At 44.1% G+C, this 20683-nt stretch overlaps 1 protein-coding gene across 8 annotated transcripts in view; it reads left to right on the forward strand.

Annotated features, from left to right (window-relative positions):
* Positions 1–20683, forward strand: part of HHAT (hedgehog acyltransferase) — a 361176-nt gene that overhangs the window by 22757 nt on the left and 317736 nt on the right. For 7 of the 8 annotated variants that reach the window (XM_075925124.1, XM_006136901.4, XM_075925129.1 and 4 more), the window contains one exon: positions 14788–14982. The exons of the other annotated variant lie outside the window; for it this stretch is intronic. In XM_075925124.1, the coding sequence (XP_075781239.1) occupies positions 14788–14982 (195 nt within the window). The remainder of the gene's footprint in view (positions 1–14787; positions 14983–20683) is intronic. 8 annotated transcript variants of the gene reach the window in all.

Genomic DNA, 20683 nt, shown 5'->3' on the forward strand with positions numbered 1-20683 from the left:
GAATGTTTCATTTCCAATTGAGATTTTTAGATATTTAATTTCACAATGTCAAAGCATTTAATTTGAACACTTGGAAGCCGATTTTTTGGACTGTATAATTCTACCAAAAAATCATCTCGGTTGTTCCTGAAGCAGGACAAAAACAAATACTGGAAATTCCTGAAGGATGCAAATTGTTTCCTTCTGAAAAGATTTTCATTTCCCTCAATCTGCAAAGCTAGCCCCCTTTAGTACCATAAACTCAATTTTTCAGAACTTAGAGGGCAAGGGAGGGTTATAAAGCTATAAAATGACTAAGCTATGTATAAAGTGATAGCAATTGTAATGTCTAATACCTGGGACCTACCAGGGCTAGAAGTAAGAACTATTAGAAAGCTACTCTGAAACTCACTTTTTCAGGACTGAACATTGTCTGTTCTGGATCTTTGTAATTTTGGAGGGAAAATCCATAAATGAGGAGAGGAAAGGAGGAAACATTTTTATGGTAGATTGATTTAAGGGGAAAGATAGTGGCTGTATGAAGCTTCTTAGTTGTTGTGCTGATCTTATCAATTTTCGGTGGCACTGAAAGAAATTACTTAAATGTTTGTCAAAGGTTGAAGCGTATAATAGACATGTTCATCCTCCTCACCCCCACTCAGGATGTAAAATCCTGTTTAATCAGTTAACTGGTTAAAAGTTATGTTTAACTAGTTAGCCCACTTAAATGTGGGTGGGTAGGGGGTTGGAGTGCCTCCTCTCTGCAACATGGCAAGGTGGGCCCAGCCCCCTGCTATGGGCAGGGGTTACTCTGGCCAGGCTGGAGTGCTCCAGCCCAGCTGGGTTGCTGCTTAACTATAACTGGCCAGCATCACCTGGTAAGGATGATGCTTACTGGTTAACCAGTTAACCATTCACATCTCTAAACCCCCACATTATTATACAAAGGAATTGATAAATAAGGAAGAAAGATACATTCAGGCACATGTTTCCATGTATTCCTCCTATCACAGACTCTTTCCATCTTTCCCAGTAACTTCTATCCTTTGTTTCAAATTGGTCCATCTACCAGCTCTTCCTGTTCTTTTTCTGTGCTTTCACTACTTCTGGTTATTTCTGAATATTATTGTTTTACTGTGCCATGAAAATAAATCCTACTCTTCTGCCTATCATCCTTCAGTTTCAACTCTCTCATTCTGAGTTCAGATCAATTCCCCTCCATCAGTATCCCTGTCATCAAATTAATTCAGTCTGCTATCACTAAATCATTCCTTGTTCTTGAATATAGTTGAACTGTTTTGGCTGAAATTTCCCAAAAAACTCTGCATGAAGCTGACATTCTGAATGGAAAATTTCTGCCCAAGTAGTTCTCATTTGGCAAAAATATGAGTAATTGAAAACAAGGGTAAAGTAATGGAATATGTCACGCAATCTTAATAGATGGTGTTACCTGCCCTGCCTATAATCAACAATCTAGTATGTAAAAATCAGGGTGTCCTTTAATAAATCACAGTCTTAGTTTACAGAGAGGATGGGGACTAATTTACAGTTCCTTAGCATTAATCAGAGATGAAATTACATGGAATTTAGAATGTGAAGTTGAATTATAATCCGGTATCTTAGAAAATAGTAATTTAATAGCCCCATTGTTCTGCTTTTATTGATCTGCTTCATTATTGAGTTTGTTTGGGTTTTTTTCAAGACAAAGCCTAATTTCTTTCAGTGCTACCTTTTATAGAATGCCAAACATTTGTGCTTTGTGGGTAGTGTATGGTGTGTAACACCAGATATTCTAGTGGTTTCAGATGAGAGGTTTTATAAAGCTCTTTCTGAGTCCCTAAACAGATTGTCTCAGGTGGGATGGAGATGTGACTGCGAGCAGTTATGGTTCATGGAATCTCTATTGGAAACACATGGGAACAATAGGCAGTCCCTGCAGAGATCTTGTCATGCTACTGTCTGTGACCTTGCATCACTTTTTATTTCTTTGTGCTACCTTTTTCTTAGAACTTGAGTGATCTTCTGTAAATTGAAAATAACGTTAGAAGTATTAATACTGTGGATGTAAGAAAAAGAAGGTGACTGTAATGAATTGCTCTTTTGAAAATGACAGGTGAAGGGCAGGAAATATATAAGTAGTAATCATAATAGAAAAATGTGCTTCACAGGAATCCTCAAAGATGAATAGACCATTGATTCAGTCTCTAAGTGTAGAACATTTCAAATATTTAAGACTATCTTCAATATACTTAATTCTAATAATGTAACAGGGAAATGATCTATTGTCTTCAGCTGAGGATCATTTTCTGCCCTGAAGCATTTGGAATGATTGCTCTACTGATTTTATTGTAGCTAGTGTAACTGCAGATGTTAATCATATAAATACCACTGCACCAAGTGCTTTGCAGGGACTTTTCTTCTAAGATTTTGGGAACCAGAGCAATGTGCTTCTCAAGATCTTAGGTGTGGGGCACCTTACTCCTGGATTCCCCCAGATTCATGGGGTTGGAAAGCTTTGTGTTCCCATTAGAAGGAATAATGTTGAAAGTGCATGCAAGTTTTAGTCCCTTGTTCAGTTTGTCCACCAGAAAGAGAGGATCTTACTTTGTAAATATTTAGGATGGAATGTATTTGTTAACTTGTTTGTGTAAATATGATGAGTGCTAATAATGTAGATGCAAAAGAAACCATCAACCTAATTATAATCAAGGAACATTGAGGTAACTCATTTGCAGTTATGTTTGTTTACTCCTAATTATTAGCCCCATGTCTTGCTGTGAATAGTTCATTGGACTTGTGAGTCTTTAACTGTCATGACCTGGTCTAGAAATATGGACTTCAGTTTTCCTGTGGTGCTCTGCAGGATGAAATTATGGAAAATATGAAAAACTACGGAAAAGAGAATTTTAACAGTTGCACTGAACAGTCACACTTGTAGGAAGCTCAGTATCAGTGTTTGAGTGGAGTGCTCATTCAGGAGCTAAAGTTTAAATGTACTAGAAGAACATTTCCTTTATGATTTGTGAAGGGGTGTCTGCTACTGTTGTGATAAAGTGATCCTCAGTAGGGGTGTTAAATTTAAGTTATTTTAGTAATTGAGTAGTTGATAGAACTTTTTGGATTACTTGCTAGGGGAAGGCAGCCCTGCTCAGTCCCAGCTTGAGCTGGGACCAAACCCCACTGCGGCTCTGCAATTTAAAAGGCAGTAGGAGTTAAGCAGCTGGCCCTCCGGCTCCTACTGCATTTTAAATTGCAGAGCGGCAGCAGGGTTTGGTCCCTGACCCAGTACGAGCAGGGACTGAGCTGCCTGCTGACTGTGCTGCCTCCCCAGCTGGCTCCTAAAATTAGTAGGAGCCAGGTGGGCAGGCAGTCCATCTCAGTCCCTGCTTGCGCTGGGTCGGGCACTAAATCTTCAGCTTTGGAATTTAAAACTCAGTAGGAGCTGGCGGTGGGAGTGGGCGGGAGGGGAAGGCTGCCAGCTTCTACTATGTTTTAAATTGCAGAGCCACAGCAGGGTTTGGTCCTGGTGTAAGCTGGGACTGAGTGGGGCTGCCTGCTCAGCTAATAGTAGTCCCTGCCGCAGGGGGTCACAGCGGCTGCTTTACGGCAGCAGCCTCTGTCCACAGAATGTCCCAGCAGGAAGATGGGACCCCCCCCCCCCACCAACAGGGGCTGCTTCATGGGCATCAGTCCCTGTCCTTGGGTGGGGGGGGGTCTCAATTTCCCGAGGGACCCCTTCTGGCTAGGGCTGCTGTTTGAGTAGCCTCTTCTGCCTCCCACTGCTCCCTTTAGAATAGTGAGAGAAATGTAGCCGTGTTAGTCTGGGATAGCTGAAGCAAAATGCAGGACAATGTAGCACTTTAAAGACTAACAAGATGGTTTATTAGATGATGAGCTTTTGTGGGCCAGACCCACTTCCTCAGATCAAATAGTGGAAGAAAGTAGTCACAACCATATATACCAAAGGATACAATTTAAAAAAAAATGAACACATATGAAAAGGACAAATCACATTTCAGAACAGAAGGGGGATCCGGGGCGGGGGGGGGGGGGGCGGGGAGGGAAGGAAGGTGAATGCCAGTGAGTTAATGATATTAGTGGTGGGGATGCGGGGGCGGGGGGGAGGAAGGAAGGTAAGTGTCTGTGAATTGATATTAGAGGTGGGGAGAGTGGGATGTCTGTGAGCTAATGGTATTAGAGGTGATAATTGGGGAAGCTATCTTGGTAATGGGTAAGATAGTTTGAGTGTTTGTTCATTCCTTCCCGGAGAGTGTCGAATTTTAACATGAATGACAGTTCAGAGGATTCCCTTTCAAGTGCTGATGTAAAAGGTCTTTGTAGCAGAATGCAGGTGGCTAAGTCATTGAGAGAGTGTCCTTTCTGGTTAAAATGGCAAGAAACTGTTTTTTCTTTGTGATCTTGTCTGATATCTGTTTTGTGGGCATTAATCCTTTGGCGAAGTATCTGAGATGTTTGTCCAATGTACATAGCAGACAGACACTTTCGGCATATGATAGCATAAATTATATTTCTGGATGCTCAGGAATATGTGTTCTTGATCTTATAACTCACTTGGTTAGGTCCAATAATGGTATCAGCAGAATGAATATGTGGACAAAGCTGGCAACGGGGTTTGTTGCAAGGGAAGGTACCAGGGTTGGTATTAGTGTGGTATGTCCTGTGGTTGTTGGTAAGAATCATCTTGAGGTTAGGTGGTTGTCTATAGGAGACTATGGGTCTGTCTCCCAGAGCCTCTTGGAGTATGGTATTCTGTTCCAGTATAGGCTGTAGTTTATTGATAATGTGTTGGACAGGTTTAAGTTGGGGGTTGTAGGTGATGACAAGTGGTGTTCTATTGTTGGTTTTCTTGGGTCTGTCTTGAAGTAGATGGTTTCTAGGTATTCGTCTGGCTCTTTCAATTTGCTTTTTTATTTCTCCGGGTGGGTAGTTGAGGTTTATAAATGCTTGGTAGAGATCCTGAAGCTTCTGGTCTCTGTCAGTGGGATTAGAGCAGATGCGGTTGTATCGAAGGGCTTGGCTATAGACGATGGATCGTGTGGTGTGTTCTGGATGGGAGCTGGAAGCATGTAGGTAACTGTATGAGTCGGTGGGTTTTCTGTAGAGAGTGGTATCTAATTTTCCATTGTTGATTTGTACTGTGGTGTCCAGGAAGTGGATCTCTCATGTAGAATGGTCCAGGCTGAGGTTGATGGTGGGGTGTAGGTTGTTGAAATCTCTGTGGAATATCTCCAGTGTTTCTTGACCATGCGTCCAGATCATAAAGATGTCATCGATGTACCGTAGGTAGAGAAGGGGTGAAAGGGGATGGGAGTTGAGGAAATGTTGTTCTAGGTCAGCCATAAAGATGTTAGCATACTGTGGGGCCATGCGTGTACCCATGGCTGTGCCGCTGATCTGGAGGTACAAGTTGTTCTCAAATTGGAAATAATTGTGGGTGAGAACAAAGTTACATAGGTCTGCTATCAGGTTGGTAGTGGTGTCCTCTGGGATAGTGTTTCTAATTGCTTGTAATCCGTCTTCATGTGGGATGTTGGTATATAGAGCTTCTACATCCATGGTGGCAAGGATGGTGTTGTTGGGGAGGTTATCGATGTTTTGTAGTTTCCTTAGGAAGTCAGTAGTGTCTCGGAGATAGCTGGGGGTGTTAGTTGCGAAGGGTTTGAGAAGAGAGTCTACATAGCTGGATAGACCAGTAGTGAGCGTGCCAATACCAGAGATGATGGGACGTCCGGGGTGCCCAGGTTTATGGATCTTGGGAAGCAGATAGAACAATCCTAGTCGGGGGTCAGAAGGTGTTTCTGTGTGGATTTGTTCCCAAGTGGCTGTGGGAAGGCTTTTAAGGAGACAGTGTAGTTTCTTTTGGTATTCCAAGGTAGGATCAGAGGGGAGAGGTTTGTAAAATGTGGTATTCGAGAGTTGTCTGGTTGCCTCCTGGTTATAGTCGGCCTTATTCATAATGACCACAGCACCACCTTTGTCAGCTGGTTTGATTATAATATCCAGGTTGTTTTTGAGACTCTGGACGGCATGTTGTTCAGCGTGGCTGAGATTGTGTGTCGCTTGTTGTCATTTGCGAATAATGTCAGTCTGCGTTGTTGCGGAAGCTTTGTATATAGAAATCCAGATTGTAATTCTGACCGTCAGGGGGAGTCCATATAGAATTATTTTTCCTTTGGTGTTGATAGGGGGGATCTGGTAGGTCAGATCGATGTTCATTGGTGGTTTGGAAATATTCTCGGAGGCAGAGGCGGCGAAAAAAAGCCTCAAGGTCACCACAAAATTGTATCCAGTTTGTGGGGGACGTGGGGCAGAAAGAGAGACCCCGGGACAAGACAGACTCTTCTGCTGGATTGAGTTTGTAGCTGGAGAGGTTAACAATATTATCCGGTGGGTTGAGGCAGTTGCTGTTGTAGCCAGTGGTACGGAGCAGGTTAGAAAATTTATTGTCTTTTCTTTGTTGTAGGGAATAGAAGTGTGTATAGTAGATTTCTTGTCTGGTGGAACAAAAGTCTTGCAAGGTGTCAGTTGGTGTGGATGTTTGTTTTGAGATGAAACAATCTAAGTTAGAAATGTCATTCTTGATGGTTTTCTGTTTCTTGTATAAAATACTTATCAGGTGATTTCTTAATTTCTTGGATAGTGCTCCCTTTAGTAGAGGCAGCAGTGGGGCGGGGGGGAGGGGGAGCAGAGACAGTGCTGGGGGCAACCGGCTTTTAAGCCCACTTCCCCCAGCACTGGCTCCTGCTCTACTCCCCTTGCTGCCTCTGATATAGAGGCAGCAAGGTGAGGGGGTGGGGAATGTGAGTATGTAAGAATGGCCACACTGGGTCAGACCAGGTCTAACCAGCCCAGTATCCTGTCTGCTAGCAGTGGCCAATGCCAGCTGCCCCAGAGGGAAGGAACATAGCAGGTAATCCTCACGTGATACCTCCCCGATCACCCATCTCCAGACAAACAGAGGCTAGGGATACCATTCCTTCAGCTTTCGGGTAGTCAAATAATCAACTACTTTCTTACATCCCCAATTCTCAGTGCAACTCTCCATTTTTTGAGTTCAGATTTATAATGAGTAATGATGTAAGATTATGTGCATTGTTTGGATTACAAATAATCTGAAATTACGTAAAAAGCAGCCAGAGAATTCTTTTCACAGTTGGAATCACTTCAGTAGTTTCTTCTTAGCATCTTGTTGATGCTATTTTCAGCCTCAAACATTGCTCAGAGAAAGGCAGAGACAGACAGCGAGATCCAGACAAGCAACTTCAAGAGCTTCAAAGAGCTGGTGATGCACATTGAACATGCCAGGATACCGTTCTCTGTCTGGATGTTTACTACCCATACGACTGTTCTTATTTCAGGATACTTTCCTGTAGACCATAGAAAAATTAATCAACTCCTATGTTATCTTGCAGGATTTTAAGTTGCCATTTGTTTTCTAAAATGTATTTGTATTGCCATTGATACATGAAAACTTAACTTTTTAAAGATTTTAAGGCAAATAATATAATAAAATAAAACTATTATAATTATTATTTGTGCCATGGTAATGCAGAGACCCCAGGCAGGATGATCATAGGCTGACATAAATCTTGCCCTGAGGAACTCAAGTATTTGTGCTATCCTAGTATGTTTTAATATAACCCCATTCAGTTGTGCACTGGGAGAGTGCATGGGCATATTGTCTTAGAACCTCTGAAGCTGATTACATTTTAGCTAACAAAAACAAAAGTTTCTTAGTGTAGGTTTCCTAGTCTGCCAGTTAGACATTTTCTGTGCATTTTAATTCATAATCATAACATACTAATCAGTGTTTTGCAATTATTATAAACACACCGAACAGATTTAAATGCATACAGATGTATGTATATTTGCCTAGCCATCTGCATACAGAAAAGTGTATAGATAAGGCACAATATGGTATATGAAGATTGTAGTTAGAAAGTGCCCTCATTGAAGTACTCATAATTAATTATACATAAGTTAATTTTTTTATAAATAATTATGCAAACAATATTTGGTGTCATTAACAGCAAAAAAGGGAGTGTGGAGGGGACAGTGGCTTGAATATAATTAAACATTTATCACTGCTTTTCAGAGAGATTTTCAGTTTTATAGCAATGAGGACAAGGCTTCAGTGGAAAACCAAGGGGAGCAAATTCTGCAGTTTAGGTGCCACTGTCTCAAAAGTTTAATCACCTGCTGACTTTGTGTTCCATGTGGGAACCTTACGAGGTGAGTGATGTCAGTGTGCCAGTCCCATCAGGATAAGACTGATGAAGAAGGCCTGGAATATGGTCAGGTGCCTGTGTTGGTTGCTCCTCATTTAGCCATGGGGCTCCACAGGGATTGGTAAAGCTTGCTAGTCAAATTCCCTCTTTATTCCATAAGTACACACATCCCTCCTGTTAAAGGGGAGAGTAAGGGGAAAACTAAGAATATGCAGCGCTTCAATAAACACTTTCTCTTTCCATTGAGTTTTCTTTGAGAGGAAAAACAGTGCCTAAAGGCATGTGTTTGGAAAGATACAAGTTTGGTTCCCTAGTTTCTTATGTAACCCTTCTGCTAGGTAGCGCTGGCAGCAGCCAGGGATGGGTTCAGTATATAGGGGCTCCTCTCCATCCATCCCATATAGAACTGGCTCGAGCCCTCACCCAGTAGCCTGGGAAATTCACTCACCCCTGGGTGCCTCTGAGAGGCAATGCTTCCCTACTTGCAAGCACGAAGTCTGAGCGTAGAAAATAAACTTTTAATGAAAGAGGGAGAGAAGTCACATGGCATTAGCTTGGGAAAATACCACAACCAGACTTCATACCCCCCACGAGTAACCATCCTAGCTCAAATGGATTGAGCAATGTTCTTTGCCTTTCAGGCTCACTAGTCCAACAATGTAAAGGTCTCATTCACATACGCAAGTTTTCTCTGTACCCCACTTCAAATGTCCTGCTTACTGCTCTGTCCAGTCAGTGCAGACCTAGACACATCACCCTAATGACTCCTCTCATTGGGGTTGAGGCAATGCCACCTTTGTGCTGTTCCTGTGGTCTGCTTGCTCCTGCCAGATGCCCTGCTGGCTGCCTGCTGCTGCTCCTAACAGCCGCCCGCCGGTCACTCCTGCCAGCCATCCCGCTGGCCGCCTGCCGCTTCCTCTGCTGGCTGGCCACCGGTCGCTCCCACCAGCTGCCCTGCTGGCCACTGGGTCTGGCTCCAGGCCAAACTAGTGACTTAAGCAATTAGTGATTTCAGCTCTCAGTCACCACCTAGGCTGGCCAAAAGATTCCAGCTTCTACTGGAATAACAGAGAGAGTCCTTATGGAGTCTGCTTTAGGTCTATCCTTAGAACAGGGGGGAAAGGAGACAGGTTGAACCAGTCTTATAGCTCATGCCTGGTAGGCATGTAGTTGACTGGCTGTGACGGACCGGGCCGTGTCTGGGCACAGCTGAGGGCATCCGCTCAGGGCGAATTGCTTGAATCCGGGGCTTCTTACGGCCCCCAACTGGTGACCTTTCCACACAGGCCACAAACCAGTCCCACAGAGCGCTTCAGCTGCCTGCCTGAAGCCTCCCGAGCAAAACCCCTCCGACACCCCAGCAATATCCGTGCCCCAGATGGCCCCGGGCCTATACACAGGTGGGGGGGCCTAGCACCCTATCCCACCTACCCCGAACAAGTCCTGTCCGGTTCCAAGAAACCAGCCACAGATCCCTGGTCAATTTACCCTCTGGACCTTACCCACAAATCACGCTGGGCCAATCCTTTAGAATCTATATCTAAAGGTTTATTATTACAAGAAAGAAAAGCACGAGAGTAAGGTTATTAAAGTACAGTACGTTACATGCACCGAATCTCCCAGTCCTCGATGCAGGCTCTAGCAGAGATGTTGCAGCTGCTGGTTTAAAAGTTCTTATTGCACATCCTACGATCAGGATGGGTTCACAGGTCTTCCGGGCTCTTCAATCCCTGCAGTGCTGCCTCTGGGATGAAGTGCTGAGCTGAGAACCAAATGGCATCGACCACATGGCCTCTTTTATCCCCTTCCTGGCCTCTTCTTGTATGCAGCAAGTCACCTGGTCCTCAGCCTCTCTCTGCTAGCAGCTCTTGGGTCTCCGCCCTCCTGCTTTAGGTGTGTCTTTGGGCCATCAAGGGCCATTGTTCCACAGGGCTTCACTACTCAGCCTGTCCATAGCAATGCTCAACCACATTTACAGAAATATTCAGCTTCCACACAGATTACAGATTCCTACCTACACACATAGACATTATACACTCACATAAATAGCGTACATAAGATCAACAAACAATAATCTCCCATTCAATACCCCACATGGCTCCCCCCACACCAATTTCTGGGGCCAACACCCCCACCTAGGGGTGCAGCAGCGATCTGGCTGCTTCCCTCCAATTCAGCAACGTGACACTGGCTCAAGCCCTTCCCCTTGTCTCTCTCTCCCCCCCCCCCACACACACTCAGTCCACTCAAATCTGGAAAGTGGAGGCTTGTTCATCTGAAACCCTTTGCAATGACAGTTTCTCTCCTGCAAGCACTGGCGTCATATTTTACAGTTCCTACATTTAGGGGTAGCATGGTTTGTGACCCCACAACAGCCAAATTAGTTACAATACACCACATTCCATTCCAGTAATTCACCATCCAGCAGGCCTGGCTGAATTGGATTTACATACCAACATCCTGGATTCCTTCCCATCCCAGCATGAGCTGTATTTACATATCAACAGTTAATTATCTTGAGGGGGCTAAACAATTTGAATGAGCATAACCACACCCAGGGCTGCTCTCCCTTTCTGCTGGCTGCATTGCAAGCAGTCGTTCAGACTTTGCTTACACCTAGGTTAGCAGGTTTCAGTCCAGTGGTGTTGGAATAATTTCTATAGTGGGGATGGTGAAAGCCATTGAACAAAATCATAAACTCTTCATGTTATGAAAACCATTTCAAACCAGCATCCCTACCTCCGTCCTTATTGGAGATAGGGATATAATAGTGCAGCCAACTGAATGATTAACCTGATAAATGGGTGCTTATTGGTAAATGTTGGGGACACATCAGTTGGAAGTGATGGAAGAGGAGAAGGACCTCGGAGTCTTGGTTGATCACAGAATGGCCATGAGCCGCCATTGTGACATGGCCGTGAAAAAGGCTAATACGGTCTTGGGATGCATTAGGCGAAGTATTTCCAGTAGAGATAAGGTGGTGTTAGTGCCTTTATACAAGGCATTGGTGAGACCTCATTTGGAATACTGTGTGCAATTCTGGTCTCCCATGTTTAAGAAGGATGAATTCAAACTAGAACAGGTACAAAGAAGGGCCACTAGGATGATTGGAGGAATGGAAAACCTGTCTTATGAAAGGAGACTCAAGGAGCTTGACTTGTTTACCTTAACCAAAAGAAGGCTGAGGGGGGACATGATTGCTCTCTTTAAATATATTAGAGGGATAAACACCAGGGAGGGAGAGGAATTATTTAAGCTCAATACCAATGTGGACGCAAGAACAAATGGATATAAACCGGCTCTCAGGAATTTTAGACTCGAAATTAGATGAAGGTTTCTAACCATTAGAGGACTGAAGTTCTAGAACAGCCTTCCAAGGGAAGTAGTGGGGGCAAAAGACCTATCTGGCTTTAAGATTAAGCTGGATGGGTTTATGAAAGGGATGGTTTGATGGATAACATGATCTTGGCAACTAACTGACCTTTCACTATCGGTGGTAAATAGGCCAATGGTAGGATGATAGGAGTTACTATAGAGAATTTTTTCCTGGGTGTCTTGCTGGAGAGTTTTGCCCACATGCTCAGGGTTCAGCTGATCGCCATATTTGGGGTCAGGTAGGAATTTTCCTCCAGGGTAGATTGGCTAAGACCCTGGGGCTGTGTCTACATTGGCATCCCTTTCCGGAAAAGGGATGCTAATGAGACACTTTGGAATTGCAAATCCGCGGGGGATTTAAATATCCCCCACGGCATTTGCATTTACGTGGCTGCCGCTTTTTTCCGGCTCGGGGTTTTTGCCGGAGAAAAGCGCTAGTCTATACGCGATTCTCCAGAAAATAAGCCCTTTTCCGGAGGATCCCTTATTCCTACTTTCAAGGGATCCTCCGGAAAAGGGCTTATTTTCCGGAGAATCGCGTCTACACTGGTGCTTTTCTCTGGCAAAAACCCTGAGCCGGAAAAAAGCGGCAGCCACGTAAATGCAAATGCCGCGGGGGTATTTAAATCCCCCGCGGATTTGCAATTCCGAAGTGTCTCATTTAGCATCCCTTTTCCGGAAAGGGATGCCAATGTAGACACAGCCTGGAGGTTTTTCGCCTTCCTCTGTAGCATGGGGCACAGATTACTTGCTGGAGGATTCTCTGCATCTTGGGGTCTTCAACCATCATTTGAGGACTTCAGTATCTGAGATCTAGGTGAGAGGATTATTTCAGGAGTGGGTGGGTGAGATTCTGTGGCCTGCACTGTGCAGGGGGTCAGACTAGATGATCGTAATGGTCCCTTCTGATCTTAAAGTCTATGAGTATGTTATTGACTACCTGCCCCCCGCCCCCCGCAAGTACATTTTTTTAGAGGCTGGCTCAGCACTGCTCAATCCTCACACTGGCTCTTAGTGCTTAAAGTGCAGAGTTACTGCGGGAGGGGGGTGATGCTGGCTTCTGACACTAAGAGCCGGTGTTCAGGCAGTCTGGCTCATTCCTGGCTCGTGCCGGGACCAGGCATCAACCCCCATGCTAGCTCTTAGTACTTGTAGTGCAGAGCTACAGTGGGGATAGCAGCCGGGTCCTGTCTGTGACAGTGAGGTCATGGAAGATCCCTAGGGGGTGCCTCCCGGAGTGCTGACATGGCCACTGCCACTCGCCTTCCCATTCTCTGGTGCTTTTCACCTCTCTGTCCTGCTGGGACTGCTTTCTCATCGGGGAGAGGGGGAGCTGAGATCACTGCCCTCCCACCCAGAAGCAGTACAGACCCTGAACCTCTTCAGGTCTAAGGAGAGTATAGTTTAGGGCCCAGCTTCCTGGGATACCACTCCCCAGATGGGATGAGAATTCCAAAAGAATTATTTGGGTAAGGCCCCTTTAACAATGGAAGGGGGGGATGTGCACACTGATTGCTTCCCCAGGTAACAATCATTTACACTGGGCTTGATAGCAAGCAAAAGTGATTTTATTAAGTACAAGCAGTAGGATTTAAGTGGTAATAAGTGAGAACAGGCAGAGCAAAGTAGATGGCAGATCAAAAGTAATAGAAAACGCTTAGCTAATTCTAACACTAAATCCTCAGTATGAACTTATTACACGCTCACCTTAAAACTGTTTCTGTTCAAGCGGCACCTTCAAACCAGGGAAAATCTCCCCTTCCCCGGGGTCTCTGGTGCACTCTCCTGGGTGTGCCAGCCAAAGACCAAACACTCCCATTTTCCTATAGTTTTAAAAGATTCCCTTATTGCATGAGGAATCTGCTGGTCAGTCACTGCCAACCACTGTTAAGACTTAAGAGCAAAAGACCTTTTGCATATGACTGCCCAGACGCTGAGGCCTCCCAGCAGTAGAATGGCTTGATGGCTTTCCATTTACACATTTAAAACCATAAAGCATTCCTTACTCCATATGTCTAATTTTACATACAGGAATGATACATACACCAAGGTAAGATAAACAGATCCAGTGGATTATGACATGAAGATTAATAGGTTACGCCAGTGTTTCTTATACTGTCTTCCGTGGCACACCGGTGTGCTGTGAGGCAGTTGGAGGTGTGCTGTGGAGATCAGAATTCAAAATGGCTGCCCTTAAAGGGGCAGGCAACCTTTTTAAAAAAAAATAAAAATTCTCAACAAAAAATCCTTTGTGTTCCCCATAAAAAAAAATGGTTGGGTGTTCCTTGGTCTTAAAAAGTATAAGAAACAGTGGGCTACATGAAGCAATTTGTCCCAAGCATCTTTGAGTTATAGATATTTGTCCCTAGGTCCATTTCATAAAGTGTTGGGCAGGAAGTGGTCTATCACACTGGCATGAGTCAGGACTGAGACAGCCTGCCTGTGTGCCAGCTCTTAGTGCTGGGCCCCTGCTGTGGCTGTGCACTATAAGCACTAAGAATACAAATTTTTCTTGACTACACAATGAATTTCACACTTCTTAGCCTCCCTAGTTTGAGGAGAAAGCAACTCTTGCTTTTTCCTAGCTGTCCCGTGGCTGATACACAGAGCAACACTAATTGGCTCCTGAAGTCACTGCATCCAGCTCCCTTCTTTGTTTTGATAGCAGGAAGTGGTGCAGGCAAGGAGTTTCAAACACGAATCCTGCGGTACAGCTCCCCCGCACATTGCGCACCAGAAAACGAGGGAAAAGAAACTGGGGCAGGACCTCTAAGCGTATAAATAGTGCCGAATGATCTTAAATGTCTATGCAGAGCAGAAAATGTTTCACTGTTAACATCTCATCTTCTGTGAGGATTCCCATCAGAAAAAAACTGCATGGAGCTCAAATTCTCTAGCTTGAAGAAAGAAATGATTAAGCAATCCTACAAGAATTTAAACCTCTGGTTCCAGGGAGTCCTTGTGACTTATACCTGATATTTAGATCATTAGGCATTTTTAACAGTACATTTATATTTATTTTGGTAATATTAATACTACTTTCAGGTTAGTATTTTATGTCTATTTATTTTTGCTATTTATTAAACACATGGGTTTGCTGAAGTAAATGTCATGTTTTGGGGATATTTAGTAACTTTTATTCCTATTACTTTAAAGTAAAAGACCCTCTCTTCTTTTCTTCCAGTACCAACCCTGGTGTCTGATGGCATACGGAATGGTGGCCTGCTGGCTTCTGTTGGGAATCAATGGGTTGACAGTGCTTTTGCTACATATAGCCATTTCGTTTTCTGTGGCTCAGTTTCAGACAGCAGTCCTGACATGGCTGTGCTCACTGCTTTTGTTATCAGCATTACGCGTACCAGCTTTGGAAGAAGCAATGGTAATTTTATTAGTGTGCTTAAAGTATGGCATTTATTTATCCTGACCTTGGACTATGTCTTATTGAAAAATCCTTATCAGGATAATCACTTTTAGTTTTACCTAGGCAAAGATGATTCAAAAGAACTCTCTAGGTCAGGCATGTCAAACTCGAAGCCTACTGAGCCAAATGAAAACTGATAGCTTTCAGGGCCACCAAAGAAAATGTACTCCTATCGGAAAGTTGTAATTATTTATTATTCTAGATTATGTTTTAGGTATATTTTAAAATATTTTTTCAGGGCTTGTTTAACTATAATACAGTAATTTGATGTGTAAAATTATTATTTGCGCATATGTATTTTAATTTATATATAAATTTAAGGTACTTTAATTTTTTATATGATACATAACTTGTTGAAATAAAAACAAGTATAGACAGTAGCTAATCAAATAGAACAGACTTCAGTGAAAATTTGAGATACTTCGTAAATTGGAGATTTTGCATAAACATATAATTATTTGTGCGATTCCAAAAAAGGACATACTTACTAATACAAAATTAATACAATACATTTTGTGACTTTATTTGGGAATAAATAAATGAAAACCAAAATATTAGCAAAATATCCCTCTCTGCTCCCCCAGAGTTAGGCCCCCCCAGTCTCACCCCAACCTAATTCCTCACCCCTCCCTCAGAGCCAGGCACTCCCAGTCCTCCCTCCAACCATTTTAATGCCTGGGTCCCAGAGCTGCCATCACCACTGCTGCCGCCACATTTCTTCATTCAGGTACTGGAGCACATGAGCAAAGTGGCCGGCTGTGAGCAGGCGCTTGATGCCATACTTAGAGCCTCTGGCCGGCTGTGAGCACATCCTGGAGCACTGAGCATCAGGCCGGCCATGAGCAGTCGCTGGGGCGCATAGCGGCTGGCTGGCTATGATCTGCACTCGGCCATGTGCTCAGAGAGGCCAGTGGGCTGCACTTTATTCTTTTATAAAAATGTAGTGGTGGGCAGAAAAAAAACTTCGATTTGGCCGCATGTGGCCCACCAGACACCTGTTTGACATGCCTGCTCTAGGTGCTAAGGTATAGTGGGTGTTACTACAACCTGTGATTGTAGCATTTCATTTGGAAATGTTAATACCTTTGCGGAGAACTCCCTCTAGTGCATGGGTTCCCAAACTGGGGGGCGTGAAGAAATTCTGGGGGGGGGGGGGTAGGCGGCAGCGAGGTGACCCGGCCACTCCTGTTTCTCCCCCCCCCCCCCCCCCCCCCCCGCGGTCAATCCCCCTCCCTAAGTTTTGCTGCTATTTTTGTTTTTCAGCCCTGGTCAGTTCCTTCTCTCTCTTTTTTTCCCCCCTCAATAAGTTTTGCTGCTCTTAGGTGTGGGGGGCATGAGGGTCTCTCGAATCAAAAAGGGGGCATGATGCTGAAAAGTTTGGAAAACACTGCTCTAGTGGGTTCTCTCTAATATGTATTGTCATGGTCTGCTGTGGCTCTGAGTACTAAAAGATAACTAGATGCATAACGAGGTTGTTTGTCTATAGAGTTTCATGTTGATGTAAAACGAGAGGAGAAGTATGAGGCAGATAGAACAGCCTTGTTTTCCATTGATGCTTACTTGTTCTCTTTTAAACAATAGATGAAATAAATGGTACTGTATGCTCAATGAATCTAGTTTACACACTTTCTTTAAGCCCTGGCTATATTTTAATTAAAACTGCTGTCTGGATTTCACAACCATTTATCCACAGCTCTGCTTGCTTTTATTATTGTCGTCATTATCTTCAAATTACCTTTTTATGATGCCTTTCTTCCCAAAGGACTTTAAAGATCATCTGAATTGATGAATGAAATGAGTGGTCTGGTGTATGAGAAGCATCTGGATTATTTAGCCCTGAGAATACTGAGAGAAGGTTAAGAGGCAACATAGTGCTTAAACTAGACAAGACTGCATAGCCTATTTGAGATTGATGAACAAGCCAGAATCAAAGGTCATAAAACTAGGTGCAGGAGGAATCGTATTTAAAAAAAAAAAAAAAAAAAAAAAGCATTGGGGACCTTTTCCAGAGTGTGGTAAATAGGTGAAATGGGATTCTAGTTGAGATAGTAGAGTCAAATAGTAAGAATTAAGCGAAAATTGAACATATATGGCATTTAATAAAGGAGATTGAGTGAACATTTCATGAACTATTAGATATATTATATGCCTCTTTACTGGAAAGACAACCCACGTTAGCCACTAGGGCCAGTCTTGAACCAGCTCAACTGCTGTGGTAAATTTCAACCACTACAACTCCTATCTCTAAAAAGATTAACAGGAAATATCATATTCCTCATGTACCCTACACATGGTTCTTTTGCTCAGCTCAGATACATACAAAACACCAAAACTCCAAGTCTGCTTCAAAGGAGAATGAGCCAAGGCCCTTTGGTGCATTTGGTAGGAAGGACTTTTCCTCAGCCAGCCTTCAGCTGAGGGTTTCCTCTGCAAGTAGGACTATTTTGGTAGGCACAAAGTCATGGAGTTTGAGATAAACTGCTACAAGAATCCAGGGACGAGTTGTAATTGGATCACAGAGGAACAATTAACCTCACTGCAAGGAACAGTGGATGCATTGGATACTTTGGCATATTCAGTGACACCCGTGTTAATGATGAGACGTACATTTTGGCTACAATTTTCTGATATTCCACATGAAATTAAAATGCCATTTAAAATGTACCTTTGGAGAGATCTGAACTAGTTATTTGGAAAATCAGACCACATTTTGAGTTTATAAAGAATCTGGGAGGTTGTGGAATCTCCATCACTGGAGATATTTAAGAGCAGCTTGGATAGACATCTATCAGGGATGATCTGATAGTGCTAGGTCCTGCCGTGAGGGCAGGAGACTGGACTCAATGAGGGTATGTCTACACTACCCTCCTAGTTCGAACTACCTAGTTCGTGCCCCGTGTAGCTGCGCTGCACGGGGTTCGAACCAGCGGGGTTTTAAAAATGGCGGCTCCCCGCTTATGCAAATGAAGCCCGGGAAATTCAAATCCCGGGCTTCATGTGCAAGTGCGGTATGCCTACATTACCCCGCTAGTTTGAACTAGTGGGGTAGTGTAGACATACCCTGACATCTTAAGGTTCCAGTTCTAGTGTTCTATGATTCTGATGCCATTTTAAGGTCATTTGAAGTCTCAAACATTAGTCAGTAACTTTAAAAACAAGTAGTCCTGTGGCATCTTAGAGACTAACAAAAATATATTTAGTATCATGAGCTTTCTTGGACAGAAGCACTTCTTCAGATAAACTTGAGTGAAGCTCATGATACTTTCTCTCTCTCTCTCTCTCTCTCTCTCTCTCTTGGTCTCTTAGTTTCTAAGGTGCCACAGGACTACTTGGTGGTGGTTTTTTTTTTTTTTGCGGTGTTTGTGTGAGTGTGTGTGTGTGTGTGTGTGCGTGCGCGTGCACTCATTGGAAGAGAAAACAGTGTAGAGAGCAACCATGGCCAAGACAGCTTGCAGAAACTCTGTTTTATAACCCATTAAGGAAGAAGCAGCTCTTCTATAAAAGAAGCCCCTCTGCTTCATCCTCAGCTATATCATGGCATTTACTACTTTCCAACAAGCAGCACTTTTAACAGTCTTGTTGAGAGCTGTTCTGAGTCACTCCTTGTGGATTTTTTTCCCATTCCCTAGCCTATTTGGAGACCATCTGATTTGTTTTTGGGAAGCCTCAAACAACATGACAACAGATAAGATAGACTATGCAGTCTGAATAATCCATTAATTTGACATCCCTCCTCTCCACTCACTTTCTCTGTCCCTTTCCAGGGATTCCTCTCATGAGAGGCTTCTGCAATAGAAAGTCCAATTCCTGTTATCTCTTGGAGCCACAGAAGAGGATCCTCTTCAGGTTGTGGAAAAAAGGGCTTTTATTTTTATTTTCCCTGATTCCCAGAAGAAGAAAAGGATAGCAAGCAATTCTGAATCTGAGAAGATTCCGTTGAGTTACTGATATAGATTCAGAATGGTGACTGTAGCCTTGCTTGGATACACAAAACTTGCTTTCAGCTCTCAGTGTTCAGGACACAAATATCCATATTTTAGTCCACCTGGCTCCCAGAATACACTTGTGGTTTCTACTCTGAGAAACAAAATTTTTAGTAAAGAATTCACTCTTTCAGCTGCTCAGTAGTCCCAGCTATTACAAACTGCTCTGTGATCATAACATCATTTGGGAGGCCATCATTTCTCAAACAGCAGAATATCTATCCTTGCTTTGATGGCTGATGCTGGCACTTCTCAGCAAGTTTCAAACCACAAATGTGTCATCCTTCATTTCTTTGTCAATTTGGGGCTCAGAGTAAACAAAGAGAAATCTCTTGTGATACTATTGCAGAATGTCTAGGAACTGTAATGGACTCTCTTATTGGCAAAGCATTGTTATGTTTCTCTAGGTTTGTAGTTATGTCAGAGGTTACTAATCAATTGTAGATGTTTTGTGGTATGCAGGATGACTTGAAGTCAATTTCGATACAAAAAAGGCATCAGATAGACACGCAGAAGGGCTTCCATTACAATACTGTCATCTGTAGCTTGTTGCAAATCTGATTCATGTATGTCAAGTATCAGAGGGGTAGCCATGTTAGTCTGAATCTGCAAAAGTGGCGAGGAGCCCTGTGGCACCTTATAGACTAACTGAAGTGTTGGAGCATAAGCTTCTCCTTCGAGTGGTCCCCGTGGGTGCTCCACTCTGGGTGCTGGTGCATCCTCGCGCCGGCGACCGGAGACTTTTTCTAGCTGTTTCTGCCGTGGCGCGCAGGCGCCGTGGCGCCCTCTAGTGTCGTTGGGACTCAAGGGCGCCTGCGCGCGCGCGGCTCCTCAATTCCTTCTCTACCGTCCTCGGCAGCAGACGGAGCCCTCTCTTTGCCACTTCTGTGGGAAGAGAACAGTTAAATTTGTCGTTTTACCCCGTAGTTACCTCATCATCCAAGTTTTTAAACCCCCCCAACTAGTTTAAAAAAAAAATTTTTTTTTTCTTTTTTCTTGTTGCAGTTCGCCGCTTGTTCCCCAACCCTTCATGCCCGGCTCGCCGGGCTTCAAACGCTGCGAGACATGTCAGGATGCCATGCCGGCGTCCGACGGACATTCTGCTTGTATTAAGTGTCTGGGGGAGGCACACCAGACGCAAAAGTGCCAGCACCTCTCTAAATTGACAGAGAGGGTGCGCCGTGACAGAGCCAATAGACTGACGACTCTCTTGTACGAGAAATCTCTCCGTCCCTCCTCAGAGGACTCGTCTCCCCAGCCGACTAAGGGTATGGAAAAGGACCAACCCCCTACCCATTCTTCCTCTGCGGTGTCAAAAACCGCACTTCCTCCGGCCCCAGCTATGCCCTCAGCATCGCCGCTGAGCACTGAGGACACGCCGGGAACCTCCGGTGCGCCGCGGTCTAAGACGCAGGCACCGCACAAGAGAGCTCATTCTGAGCCAAAACAAAAATCAGCGGCACCGACCGCTACGGCACCTAAGCCGTCATCGGCACCGACGGCGCCGTCTATGGAGCGCTCGGTACCGAAGCACCACCTAACAGCACCGGGCTCTGCACCGAAAAAAGCCCGCACCGATAATCCATCTCATAACACTTCGGTGCCGAGATGCACGTCGGCACCTTCATCTCCACTGAAACCACACCGCTCGGCACCCTCTCAAAGCCGAAGCCGGT

The sequence above is a fragment of the Pelodiscus sinensis genome, chromosome 3, assembly GCF_049634645.1.
Source record: "Pelodiscus sinensis isolate JC-2024 chromosome 3, ASM4963464v1, whole genome shotgun sequence".
Classification (NCBI taxonomy): domain Eukaryota; kingdom Metazoa; phylum Chordata; order Testudines; family Trionychidae; genus Pelodiscus; species Pelodiscus sinensis.